This window comes from Lithobates pipiens, unplaced genomic scaffold, assembly GCF_037356315.1.
Source record: "Lithobates pipiens isolate NorthernLeopardFrog02 unplaced genomic scaffold, aLitPip1_a1.2 Scaffold_13, whole genome shotgun sequence".
Lineage (NCBI taxonomy): Eukaryota > Metazoa > Chordata > Amphibia > Anura > Ranidae > Lithobates > Lithobates pipiens.
In genome coordinates this window covers 156,053,201-156,067,948 of record NW_027507718.1, presented here as the reverse complement: position 1 = coordinate 156,067,948, position 14,748 = coordinate 156,053,201, and the positions used below count along the sequence as shown (strand labels likewise).

Below are 14,748 nucleotides of genomic sequence, written 5' to 3'. Positions count from 1 at the left end.
TGCGATTTGGGTCTCTCATGTGATTTACTTTTCTTATGAAGTTGGTGTTTCTCATACAATTGACGGTTTTCCATGCAATTTTACGGTTTCTCATACAAATTGCGCTTCTCGTGCGTTTTGCGTTTCGCAGGCAGTGACGGTTAAACGGTTTACAGTTCTTACGCATTTATGGTTCTCATGAATTTATGGTTCTCAGGCATTTTACATTTCTCATGCAATTTACGTATCAGATGTTATGTACGTGTCTGTTGTAATTTACGTGTCTCATGCAACTTCTTGCGTTTCCCATGTTTCTGACGTTTCACCATGTTTTTCTAGCATTTTCTGACGTATTCCCATGGTTCTGACGTATTTACGTGTTTCCTGTGTTTCCTTACGTGTTTCCCATGTGCCGCACGTTTTATGTCTTATGCCTTTCATGTCATTGCCCTTGTGTAATTTCATGGTTCTCAGGCATTTTACGTTCCTCATGGTTTTTACGTGTCGGATGTATTGTACGTGTCTGATGCTATTTGCATGTCTCATGCATCTTCTCACGTTTCCCATGTTTTTTGCCTTTTCTCATCTTTTCTTGCCTTTTCTTGTGTTTCTTACGTATTCCTATATGCCGCAGGTTTCATGTCTTATGCTTTTCTTGTCGTTGCCCTTCGTTCGCTGCTTTTCTGTTAGCTGGTACTTGCATCCAGGGTCTGTCACGTTTACAGGTCCTTACGGGCTGAGGTTTTGTTATTGATTGATTGATTGTCGTCCCACAATCTTCTCGCCTGTAGTCCGTACGTTTACGTTTACTTTACGTTCACCTTTATACCTCTTCTACTACCCACCACGGTCTGTGGTTACTTTAGCCCTGAGTGTTCGTTTTAATTTCCTGTCTTAGCGCTGCAGGTTGCTTGGGCTCACTTCTGCATACACTCGGGTGGTGTCATTAGGGTCACATTCATGCGCTGTTGGTCCTGTAGTTTCAACACCCACGTCCATGGGCGTCCGCAGGTAGGGGCAAGGGGGGGCGAGTGACCCCCCCTGGCAGGGCCCCCATATCCTGTGAGAACTGGCGTGGCAATGAAGCTGCACAGCAGCACATCTAGCCGATGGAACCAGTCTCCTTCATTCTTACCAGGGGTGGACTGAGGACCCAGAGTAAGTGGATGGGGGGGGGGGGGGGGTACAGTTGCTACTGTGGGGACAGCAGCTTCTAAATACATAACCTGTGCCAGCGGTGTATGTATTTAGAACCTCCAAAGCTCTTCTCTCCCTCCGTCTCCTGCACTGTGAGATCTGACTCACCCCCCCTCCTCCGATCACCAGTGCAGTGTGCTGAGGGGGCGGAGCTCCCTGTATCTACTGCTGGTCGGGATGTCTGCTCACACTACAGGGAGGAGGTGAGTTCAGTGTTTTACTAAGTAAAGTCTCCTTGGAAGACAAGCTGACAACATTTCTGTAGGATTTATCTTGTAGGTATTGTGATCAGTGATATGAAGACAAGGAGAATGAAGAGATAGATGAGTGCAGCAGATATCTCCCAAACTGGCACACAGCCCTATCCATATAAACATCCCCCAATCACTCTGTACAGATAAAGTGAAAGTACCATTCATGTAACGCTGACTGTGTTTATGTGGTGAGTTTGCACTTCTGATGGTGCAGACTCAGAGCTTGGATAACACAGGGTTACATGAATTGTCATAAATACATTTCACATTATCTGGACATACATAAAGTACATAAAGAGGATGTTTTCTTTACGTACCAATTTTGTATTGTGTATTGTTGTATATATTAGTAGATGTGCACAATATTTTTTATAATTTTTTTAATTATAAACATCACTATCTGACTAAATCTCAGCCCCTTACTCCCGCCAGCCTGCATCACCCCCAGACCACCTTATATATCCAGCTGATGGACATCACTCGGACCCTTATCTACCCAACATCCATCTTCCTCCTTATTCTTCCATCATCACTGACTGCAGATTTACTGTACATCATCTGTCCTGTATACAGGACAAATTATATATATCTGCAGTCAGTGATGAGGGAGAAGGTCTCTATATACAGGTAGATGTATATACCCACCTTCCTTCCTGTATATAGAGATCTTCCTCCATCATCACTGACTGCAGATATACATCATCTGTCCTGAATACAGCTATATACACCCACCCTCCTACCTGTATATACTAAAGCATCCACCCCCTATATATACACAAACTGCCCCCCCCCCCGTACTGTGCAGACCAAATTTGATGGGCACATGCCTGTGCTTTATGTGATAATGACAGCCCCTCAGCTTCATGGCATTGTCAAAAAGGGGCGGAGCATGGGTGACCTAAAATTATGCCCCCTCCTGAAAAAAGTTCTGCGGACGCCCATGCCCACGTCATTATATTTAGCAGATACCAGGGGGCTGGTTATGTCATGAGTAGGTGGTCTATCATGTTCTCTGGTTGTTTCACACAGCTGGGCTGTCCATGTTCTTCCACCGCGGGTTACCCATCACGCTTATGGGTTTAACAGATTGAGGTGATCGTTTTAATGGGCTTGTTCGGTGGCAAGTCTCCTCATCCCTCCTCATCCCTTTCTCTTGTGCCCTTTGGAACTCCCGCTGTGTCTGCAACAAACTCACCTTTCTTCATGACATCTTTATCACCAACTCATTTAACCTACTCGCCATCACCGAAAACTGGCTCCACGAATCAGACACTGCGTCTTCTGCGGCCCTATCCCATGGTGGTCTTCTTTGGACTCACTCCCCCAGATCCAATGGATGTAAGGGAGGAGGTGTCGGAATCCTTCTAGCCCCACATAGCACCTTTCAGGTACTTCAGCCACCTCCCTCTCTGTCACTCTCATCTTTCGAAGCACACTGCATTCGTCTCTTCACTCCAATTTCTCTAAGAATAGCAGTGATCTACAGGCCCCCTGGACCAGTATCAACATTTCTTGATGACTTCTCTGCCTGGCTACCCTACTTTCTTTCTTCTGAAATCCCCACAATCATTCTCGGGGACTTCAACATCCCTATTAATACTAATGCCGCGTACACACGATCAAACAATCGGGTGGAAAAGTCCGGCAAACTCAAGTCCGCCGGACAAGCCCCCCGTGTGTAGCCTCCGGCATACTTTTTTGACCCGAAAGTACGGCGGACTTATGCCGCGTACACACGATCAAACAAGCGGGTGGAAAAGTCCGGCAAACTCAAGTCCGCCAGACATTCCCCCCGTGTGTAGCCCCCGGCATACTTTTTTGACCCGAAAGTACGGCGGACTTAGAAAGTAGTTTTGCACTCCAATCTTCCCGCCGGACTCGCATTTCGGCGGACAATCCGGCCATGTGTGTGCCAGTCCGCCGTACTTTTGAAATGAACGGACTCGCCCACGCACGCGGAGGAAAGTCTGCTCATTTCGAGCGGGTCTCCAGGTAGGCGGGGCCCGCGAAGGAGACGTCGCTGGCCCCGCCGCCTGGTATGGACTTATAGGGGAACCCCAACGCCAAAAAAAATCAGCGTGGGGGTCCCCCCAGGTCCACATCAGACCCTTGTCCGAGCACGCTACCCGGCCGGCTGAGCCGTACCATGCCGACCCTCAACATGGGGGGTGCCTTGGGGAAGGGGGGGCCACGCGGCACCCCCACCCCAAAGCACCTTGTCCCCATGTTGATGAGGACAAGGGCCTCTTCCCGACAACCCTGGCCGTTGGTTGTCGGGGTCTGTGGGCAGGGGGCTTATCGGAATCCGGGAGCCCCCTTTAATAAGGGGGCCCCCGGATACCGGCCCCCACCCTATATGAATGACTATGGGGTACAATGTACCCCTACCCATTCACCTGTAAAATAAAGTACAAAAAAAAACACAACACACAAGATAAAATAGTTTATTGCACAGCTCCGGGGCTCCCCCTGCCCGCAGACCCCGACAACCAATGGCCAGGGTTGTCGGGAAGAGGCCCTTGTCCTCATCAACATGGGGACAAGGTGCTTTGGGGTGGGGGTGCCGCGCGGCCCCCCCTTTTCCAAGGCACCCCCCATGTTGAGGGCACGCAGCCTGGTACGGCTGAGAAGGGGCGGGGGGCGCTCGCTCGCCCCCCCTTTCCTGGCCGGCCGGGTAGCGTGCTCGGACAATGGTCTGATGTGGACCTGGGGGGACCCCCACGCCGATTTTTTTCGGCATTTGGGGTTCCCCTTTAAGTCCATACCAGGTGGCGGGGCCAGCGACGTCTCCTTCGCGGGCCCCGCCTACCTGGAGACCTGCTCGAAATGAGCGGACTTTCCTCCGCGTGCGTGGGCGAGTCCGTTCATTTCAAAAATAGGGCGGATAGTACGGCGGACTTAGTACGCTGTATTAGTCAGCTGAAAAAGTGCCGTGTGTGGGCAAGTAGCCCGTTCCGAAAGTCCGACGGACAGTCTGGCGGGAAGTCCGCCAGACTAAGTCCGTTGGATAGACGGCTACGTGTGTACGCGGCATAACACTTCTGCCCCTTCCAAACTTCTCAGCCTAACCTCCTCCTTTGACCTGAAACAGTGGATACATGATCCTACTCACTCCGAAGGCAATATCCTTGACCTCGTTTTCTCTCACCTTTGCACTCCATGTAACCTCTCTAACTATCCATTCCCTCTCTCTGATCACCACCTTATTAGTTTCACTCTCTCCCTCTCCTTCACCTCCTCTCCCTCCAACCGCATTAAAGTTACCCACAGAAACCTACGTCATTTCAACCCTTCTCTTCTCTACTCTGCTATGGAAAACCTCTACGACAAAATCTCACCCCTATCCTGCACCAACCTTGCCACTTCTGTCTACAACGCTTCACTTCTAGCCTCTCTGGACTCACTGGCCCCCCTCACTACACACAGAATCAAGCCTGAAAAAACATAGTCATGCTCATGAGCGCCTGTGGCGCAAGACCAAGTCTCAGAGCGATTTCAACCAATATAAATCTGCCCTCCAAAAATACAATTCTAGCCTCCTCTCTGCCAAGCAGAACTATTTTATCACTCTCATTAGCAACCTATCATCCCGTCCCCGTCAACTCTTCTCTACTTTTAACTCTCTACTTCGTCCTCCACCACCTCCACCCACCAACTCACTCACGGCCCAGGAGATTGCTAATCACTTCAAACAGAAGATTGATACAATTCGCGCGGAGGTCTCTACTGTTCTGATACCCTCCACGCTTTACACATCATGCCCACAGGCACAATCATTACTTCCCTCTTTCAACCCCACCACTATAGACGAAGTTGCTAAACTACTTGGTTATGTACACCTTACCACCTGCCCTCTGGATCCCGTTCCCTCACAAATGCTACGTTCACCCTCTGGCTCTATGCTACACTCTCTAACTCACATCTTCAATCTCTCCCTCTCTTCTGGCATCTTCCCCAACTCTCTAAAACATGCACTTGTCAAACCCATACTTAAAAAACCCTCACTGGACCCATCCAATCCTAACAACCTACGCCCCATCTCCTTGCTCCCCTTCTTATCCAAACTACTCGAACGTCTGGTCTACAATCAACTGAGTGTCCACCTCGCTGATAATAGCCTTCTTGATCCCCTTCAGTCTGGATTTTGTCCTCAACACTCCACAGTAACTGCTCTCCTAAAACGAACAAACGATCTACTAACGGCCAAAACCAATCGATATTATTCTGTACTCCTCCTCCTGCCTTTGATACGGTTGACCACCCCCTCCTCCTCAAAAAACTCCACACCTTTGGTCTCCGTGACTGTACTCTACGATGGTTCTCTTCCTACTTATCCAACCGCACCTTTAGCGTTTCTTACAACTCTACTTCCTCCCCTCCTCTTCCTTTCTCGGTTGGGGTCCCCCAAGGTTCTGTTCTTGGACCACTCCTATTTTCAATCTATACCTCCTCCCTGGGTCAACTGATAGCCTCCCATGGCTTCCAATACCACCTCTATGCTGACGACACCCAAATCTATTTCTCTACCCCTCAGCTCACTCCCTCTGTCTCCTCACGTATCACTAATTTACTATCAGATATATCAGTCTGGATGTCACATCACTTCCTCAAACTCAATCTATCCAAAACCGAACTTATAATTTTTCCTCCCCCATATGCCCCTTCCCCTGATCTCACTGTCAAAATCGAAGGCACAACCATAAGCCCATCCCCTCATGCCAAGGTTCTAGGTGTAGTCCTGGACTCTGAACTCTCCTTCAAGCAACACATCCAATCACTGTCCAAATCCTGCCGCCTCAACCTCCGCAACATCTCCAAAATACGACCCTTTCTAACCAATGACACAACAAAGCTCTTAATTCACTCGCTGGTCATCTCCCGCCTCGACTACTGCAACTCCCTTCTCATTGGCTTACCTCTACATAGTCTATCACCTCTTTAATCCATCAGGAATGCTGCTGCCAGACTCATCCACCTTACCAATCACTCTGTGTCTGTTACTCCTCTCTGTCAATCCCTCCACTGGCTTCCGCTCAGCCAAAGAATTAAATTCAAAATACTAACAACTACATACAAAGCCATCCACAACTCTGCCCCCAGCTACATCACTAGCTTAGTCTCTAAATACCAACCTACTCGTTTTCTTCGTTCCTCTCAAGACCTCTTGCTCTCTAGCTCCCTCAACACCTCCTCCCATACTCGCCTCCAGGACTTTTCCAAAGCCTCTCCAATCCTATGGAATGCCCTACCCAAATCTGTCCGCCTATTTCCTACTTTATTAGCTTATAGACGATCCCTGAAAACACTTCTCTTCTGAGAAGCCTACCTCACCCGCACCTAACTGTATTTTCATTTTCTCCATCAGCTCATCCCCCCCACAGTTATTACCTTTTGTTTCAATTTTACCCTCCCTTCTAGATTGTATGCTCTAACGAGCAGGGCCCTCTGATCCCTCCTGTATTGATTTGTATTGTAAGTGTACTGTCTGCCCTCATATTGTAAAGCGCTGCGCAAACTGTTGGCGCTATATAAATCCTGAATAATAATAATAATAATAATAATCTGTTCTTTCACCACTCACATTTCTTTTTAACTCACATTTCTCATGCGGTTTGTTCTAATGCAGGTACGTTTTCATGCAAATTGTTTCTCATGGAATATTATGGTTCTCATGCTATGTTACATTTCTCATGCTATGTTACGTTTCTCTTGCTATGTTACGTTTCCCTCTCGTGTCCCCAGGTTTCCCTCTCGTGTCCCTAGGTTTCTCTCTTTTTTTCCTAGGTTTTTCTCATTGTTTCATCAAATCCCGTTCTCATGCAAACTGCGTTTCTTATGCAGATGGTGTTTTCTTGCAGCCTTAGTTCTTTTGTTGCTCTCGGTTGTATCAGCTCACGCTACTCATGTTTCCTGTTCAGTCATGTTTCCTTCACACAGGTTACTTTTTTGTCACAGGTTAGGTTTGTCTCATGTCACTGCTTGGCATGTTTTCCGGTCTAGGTTTCCAGTCCTGATGGTTAACATCCAGGTCCTGATGGTTAACATTTCAGGTTGGGTAACCGATCAGGTTGGTTTATTTTCGGCACTTTCGGTTGAAGCCATCCTCAGGGGATCCAGCAGAGTAGTCCCCCAACTGTGCTCAGTCGACTTCCCATCGTGGGTCTTATTTTCGTGACCTATCTGTCAGACTCTCAGGTCTCCTTGTGCGTTGGTTACCAGCCTGGTGCTCAAGGCAGGGCTATAGCTGTTTTGTTGTTCCTAGGGCCAGGGGGAGTGGTGCTTCTGGCCCAAGGTCTCGCTTACTTTAGTCAATCAACTGATTTGCACCCCGGCTTTCTGTTACATCTGTATGTTCGAGAATCAGCTTTCGGGGGTGGCTCTGTTATCAGGTTCTTGGAGCCTAGTAAGGTGTGGTGCTCGGGTTGGTTTATACCAGCTTGTATGTTACATTTGCCAAACCCTAGGATGGCCCTCTGCTGCCTTTCCTAGCGCTCCCCCTTTCTGCAGCTAGGTTTATACTTTCGTTACCACCACCCCAGGTTAAATGTCAATTCACAGTGTAATCTGGTTGTTAAAGCTTTCATCCTACTGTATTTTTTGCCCCCTTTTAGGCATACTGACCACGTGACCCCGGCACACTTCAGGTCTATGTTCTTTGTTGCTCTTTGTTCCTTGCCATACTATCCACACATTGACTCCGAGTACAAAGTTAAGGCTGACCGCAGGGCAGCCTATGTTTGTAGGAGGAGTCAGTCTGCATAAAGCCTGCCCTCCTCTGCCTCCTCCTCTCGTGGACGCCGGCTCTCGTGTCCCACCCACCCATTCCCTTTTTCATTTCATTCATTACATTGTATACTTGGGTATGCCCCCTTTTAAGCATACTGACCACGTGACCCCGGCACACTTCAGGTCTATGTTCTTTGTTGCTCTTTGTTCCTTGCCATACTATCCACAGTTTGATTCCGAGTACAAATAAGCAATCAGTCTTTCTTATCTGAGCAGTTGCCTGGAGATAGATACCGATTGCCCTTAAAACATCTAGAGTGTGCAAAGACTCTTCTTCTGCGGACTGCGGATCTGGAAAAAAGCATGGAAAGATTACATCTTGATTCAAATGGAATCCTGGAACCACCTTAGGTAGAAAGGACCTATTAGGACGCATCACTACCTGGTCCTTATGAATAATTAGATAAGGTTCCTTGCTCGAGAGAGCTGCCAGCTCTGACACTCTTCTAGTCGAAGATATGGCTATCAAGAAAACTGATTTTTTTTAGTCAAAAGAACTAATGAAGCCTGATGCAATGGTTCAAATGGTTGTCCCTGCATTGCCGAGAGAACCAAATTCAGATCCCATGGGCATACCAGAGGTTTGACTGGCGGCCTTAACCGCATGGCCCCTTGGATGAAAGCCCGCACACGAGAATGTGATGCAAGTGGCTTCTGGAAAAACACTGACAAGGCTGAAATCTGCACCTTGATAGTGCTTACAGCCAAATTTATTTCTAGGCCTAACTGGAGGAAAGCCAAGATCCTACTAATGACATACTTTCTAGGATGCCATCCCCTGGGTTCACACCAGGAAACATATGCCTTCCAGATTTTGTAGTAAATAAGCCTCGAGACCAGCTTTCTGGCATTGACCAATGGAAAAGGACTGGCTCCGAGAGTCCACAATCTCTCAGAATGTAGGTCTCAGCAGCCAAACCGTTAAATTCAGACTGTGTAAAGCAGAATGGTAAATTGGCCCCTGCGAGAGCAGATCTGGCCGGAGAGGAAGGATCCAAGGCCTGCCTACTGCCAACTTCATGATTTCTGCGTACCAAGGTTGCCTGGGCCAAGCCAGGGCTACCAATAGAACCGACTCTGTTTACCTCTTGACTCTTCCCAGGAACCGTGACAGAAGCGGGTATGGTGGGAAGGCATAAATTAGATTGTAACGATCCCAGGGAATTGTCAGAGCATCTGACCCCTGAGCAAATACATCTCTTGTTCTTGACACAAATTTGTCCAGCTTCCTGTTGAATCTGGATGCAAACAGATCTATGTCTGGAGTGCCCCATTTGTGACATATGGTCTGAAATATGTCGGGGTGTAGAGCCCATTCTCCTGGGCATAACTGTTGGCGGCTTAGAAAGTCCGCTTGCCAATTTTCCACTCCTGGAATGAAGACTGCAGAAAGGCATGGAACATGCCTCTCTGCCCAAGCAAGTATGCAATTCACCTCTCTTTGTGCAACCAGACTCCTGGTGCCACCCTGGTGATTGATATAGGCCACAGCTGTGGCATTGTCGGACTAAATTCGAAAAGGGGGAGACCCTGTAGTCTGTAGGACCAGTTCATGAGGGCCATATAAACTGCCCGAATTTCCAGAATATTTATGGGCAGTAGCTGTTTGGTCGCAGACCATTTCCCCTGCGTGCATACTTCCTCCAACACTGCTCCCCAGCCTGTCAGGCTGGCATCTGTAGTTACAATCTTCCATGGAAGGGGAAGAAAAGTTTTGCCTTTCAGCAGATTCTTGGTCTGTAACCACCAAACGAGACTCTTGCGTGTCCCTGGGGATGGACACATAGGAAGGTCCAAGGCCTGGGGCTTCTTGTTCCAAGCCGCAAGGATGCATCTTTGCAAAGGCCTTGAGTGAAACTGGGTGAATGGAACAGCCTCGAAGGAGGCAACCATTTTCCCTAACAGTCTCATACACAGCCGAATGGGGGAAGTCCTTCTGCCCAGAATTAGGTGCACCAGAGCCCTTATAGCCATGGCCTTTGGCCTTGGTAGAAACACCCTGCCCTGAGCGGTGTCGATGACCATGCCCAGATACTCCAACCTTGTAGCAGGCTGCAGGGATGACTTTTCTAGGTTTATAAGCCAACCTAGGTGTTTCAGGTGTTCTAATGTTTTGATAGCACTGTGGTTCAAGAGCGCTACTGTTTGCTCTATGAGTAGCAAATCGTCTAGATAAGCTATCACGGTTATACCCTGAGCTCTTAGGTTTGCCAAGAGAGGGTCTAGAATCTTTGTGAAGACCCAAGGAGCTGTAGCGAGACCGAACGGCAGGGCCACAAATTGAAAATGACGCTGATCTACCGCGAACCTTAGATACTTTTGGTGTGCGGGAAAAATTGGCACATGAAGATATGCATCCTTGATATCTATTGATGCCATAAATTCTCCCCCTTGCAGGGAAGAGACCACAGAGCGTATTGACTGCATTCGGACAGACCGAATGTGCAAAAACTGGTTCAGATCCTTTAGATCCAGGATAGGTCTGACATCTCCATTTGGAACGGTGAAGAGATTTGAGTAAAAGTCTGAACCCTGTTCTTTTGGGTCCACTTCCACTATCACCCCTTGGGATAGCAAGTGATCTAAGGCCAGAAGTAGCGATTTTTGCTTTACTGGATCCTTGGGGATCCTTGACCTTAGGAAGCGAGAAGGTGGAATCTCTTGGAACTCTAGCTTGTAGCCCAGAGATATTGAGGAGGTTACCCACTTGTCCCGAATCTCTTCCCGCCAGGCTTCTGCAAACTGCAGGAGCCTTCCCCCCACTTGGCCGAGTGGGGGCGCCCCTTCACAAGGAAGCTTTTGGGTTCTGCTTGGCAGGCTTTCCCCCCCCAAGTCTTTTTCTGCCCCTGGGCGTGACCTGGGGCCTTTCCTCTAGAGGGAGGTTGGGAAGGCCGTCGCCACTGCTTAGAGCTAGATGCTCCGTGAGAAAGAGAATGCCTAAATGATGGACGTTTGTTCTTTTTGATTGGTAGGAGAGTAGATTTACCCCCTGTAATCTTTTAGACGAATTTATCCAATTCCTCCCCAAATAAGTGTTCCCCTTTAAATGGGAACCCAGTAAAATATTTTTTACACGACAGCTCAGCTGCCCAATTTTTTAGCCATAGGGCCCTTCGCATGTGTGCCAACAGGAGAGACAAACAAGATGCTTGTTGGACAGAATCCAAAATCGCATCAATCATAAAACATAGAATTTGAGGTATTTCTGCATAATTCTCCACTTCCTCACTGGGAAGTAGGTCAAGCATCTGCTTAACCTGTTCCTTGAGGAACTGACACAACCCCACAGTTGCGACTGTAGTCTGCACTACAGCGCCAGCCATGGAAAAGGAGGCTTTCAATAATGTTTCCAGCTTCTTATCAGTTGGATCCTTAAATACCTGAGCATTATCCAAAGGACAGGTCAGGTTTCTATTCACACAAGAAACAGCCGCATCAACAGATGGGACCCCCCATTTCTTGGTGAAACTTTCCTCCAGAGGATAAAGCATAGAAAACCATTTAGGAGGAGCAAACAGTTTATCGGGATGTCCCCAATCCTCATACAACAATTTATCCATTAAGGGATGAATTGGAAAGGAAAAGGCAGTCTGTGGGATTCTCCTGACCCCCAGGGAAGAAACAGAGGATGTAGCGGCCTCAGCAGTAGGCATTCTGAAAGTGGTACGCACCAACTCAGTGCAATATTGAACCTGCTTTCTAAGTAGAAAAAACGATCAAAAACAGCGCATCAAAGGGACTAGTAGATTGATGTGAAAAAGACTTTAAAATGTCATTTATTAAATGTAAAAAATAAACACAGACATCTGATCCCTGCAGGATCTCAAACACATAAAAAACACCAATCATAAAACGGACAGATGTTTGATAATGAAAAGCTCCTCAGATCTCTCAATTATAACTTTGGAAAGGTCAAGACCAAAGACCAATGTGCACAGCTTTCGAATGCCTAATGAATGCAATCAATCATCTGAAAGAACCCAAAAAGTCAGTGTAAACGAATGGAACAACGTTCCTAGGGACACTCACTTCATAGGTGTTCAATGGGCTGCAGAGCTGATGAGTCCAGTCTGATGACCGAGGGGGAGGTGTTTATTTCAGCTCCATCTGAAGCGTTCGGCTTGGAGGCAGAGGTGTAATGCTGCACGCTAGGTGGTAAGGATCAAAGGCTTTGACAAAGCGCAGGAGCGCGAAACATGTAAGCAGGAGAGTCGGCATAGCAACCTTCCCCTTCACAGCCTTCCACGTGACAAGCCTCTCATGTGATCCACAGCCGCTCGGACAAGCGGCACTGCAGGCAGTGCAGCGTTCTCCAAGCTGCCTATGTGTACAGCTGATATCATCTGGTGACTAAGCTTGATCCTTACCACCTAGCGTGCAGCATTACACCTCTGCCTCCAAGCCGAACGCTTCAGATGGAGCTGAAATAAACACCTCCCCCTCGGTCATCAGACTGGACTCATCAGCTCTGCAGCCCATTGAACACCTATGAAGTGAGTGTCCCTAGGAACGTTGTTCCATTCGTTTACACTGACTTTTTGGGTTCTTTCAGATGATTGATTGCATTCATTAGGCATTCGAAAGCTGTGCACATTGGTCTTTGGTCTTGACCTTTCCAAAGTTATAATTGAGAGATCTGAGGAGCTTTTCATTATCAAACATCTGTCCGTTTTATGATTGGTGTTTTTTATGTGTTTGAGATCCTGCAGGGATCAGATGTCTGTGTTTATTTTTTACATTTAATAAATGACATTTTAAAGTCTTTTTCACATCAATCTACTAGTCCCTTTGATGCGCTGTTTTTGATCGTTTTTTCTGCTGCATCCATTTTTTGCCAAGTCCATAATGGGTTAACAGCCGCACATTGAGACCATCTACAGGACATTTATTTAAATAAACAAACATCCCACGAGATAGTCAAACGCTCTTAAAGAGACCATTCATTTGTGCGCCAACTTTATCTTGTTTTGTTTTACGTTGTCTGCTTTCTAAGTGCCTGGGAGGAGGGGACTCTCTCCTCTTCCTCTGATTCATCCGGCTGCTCTTGATCCCTATCCCATGATAGGGATCTCTCCTCATTGTCAGAGGTGTCATCTGAAAGAGGAATTTCAGCAAAGGGAGGGGATCTACCCCTTTTTCTGCAATTTTTTAGGGAAGCTGAAATAAAATTCATAATTCTTCCTTCAAAACCCTCCAATGTAGCTTTAATGGAGTCTTCAGTGACATACCCTGGGGCTGAAACATTAGGAGAGGCTGCAAAACCTGACAGGGGCACTCACTCATCCTGTGAGGCTGGCTCCAGTCTTGCAGGGGGGGATGGTAATCTACAGGTATCTTTAAGACCCTTAGACCTAGGCGGTGATTTACCAGTGCCCTTGTTACCTCCCCCTGAGACCCTCTTACGAAGAGACATAGTCCTAAGCTACAAAGCAGAGGTACTAGTACCAAAGTGCAATCACTGTTGTGCTACAAGTCTCACAATAAACATATATGCTTAAACTGCACAACCTGATGCTGAGTAGGTGTCTTAGGTTTGCCTGGATCCAACCCCTTAGGATGCTTATTGCCCACAGCACTGTGTCCTCCACTTACAGCCCCCTGGCATTCTGGGCATTTAAAATTGACGCTTTGGTGCCTGCGCAGTAAAGCGCCGTGCACGCCCGCAACCACACCCCCCCTCTTCCATTAGTATGGGAGCGCGCCCAGCGCGTGTGAACCACCTACAGAGCTGCGCGGGACCCCCAGACTACGTGGGACCTCTTTTTTACCTGTATTGTGGCAGAGTCTGCAGCGGAGGATGTGAGCCATCCGAAGACTGGCTTCACTGAGCGTGTATACTTGGAAAGGCATGTAAGTATGCATCAGGCTGCTCTTACTCCCTCTAGTGGCGGAAATCAGGTAAGACATACAACTACTCACTTGAAGAAATCCATAATATATGATTTATATAGGATTAACTTCCCTTACCTGTCCCCGCCGCAGGAACTGCTGAAACAGACAGATTCCAGCCTTCACCCATCACAGCGGGCAGAGTTGTGACAACCTTCAGGATTTTTTGGGTTCCTTCTCAGAGGAACCTCTTACCTGGACCTTGTAAAAGACTCTGCCAGAAACTTTCGTGCAACTGTTTAAACAATACACCAAGTCTGGTTTTCCCAGAGCCCAGTCTTCCAAAGGAGAGGACTTACAGGCAAAACCTAATTTCTTCGGATGACGAGGCCCGGGTACCATATCATCTTGGGAGTCAAATATCGGCCCAAGATATGGATCCGGTTATCATAGCCCTTAGACCCCCCCAGGGACCTGCATAGAGCTTTCTTCATTGCACATGTTTTACGTGACCAACCACCTTAGACACTGGCGAAAAAACTGAGGTGCCTCACATATGGGAGGGGTTATATAGGGAAGGAATTCTCCTTAATTGGGGTTAGCCAGTGTCCAATCACCAGAGGTGCCTATATAACCACTATGTAATGAAGCTCCATATCTTCCAAGTCCCTGGAGAGCCACCACACAGATGTCTGTCGTGTAC

The 14,748-nt window shown here is 47.7% G+C and overlaps 1 protein-coding gene across 8 annotated transcripts in view; it reads left to right on the top strand.

Moving 5' to 3' along the window:
* The window catches only part of MPND (MPN domain containing), a 719,135-nt gene that overhangs the window by 301,900 nt on the left and 402,487 nt on the right, over positions 1-14,748 (top strand). Inside the window, exon 1 of one of the 8 annotated variants that reach the window (XM_077475747.1) lies at positions 1,164-1,379. The exons of the other annotated variants lie outside the window; for them this stretch is intronic. Coding sequence (XP_077331873.1) covers positions 1,221-1,379 — 159 coding nt within the window. The 5' untranslated portion in view covers positions 1,164-1,220. Of the gene's footprint in view, positions 1-1,163; positions 1,380-14,748 lie in introns of those variants that run through there. 8 annotated transcript variants of the gene reach the window in all.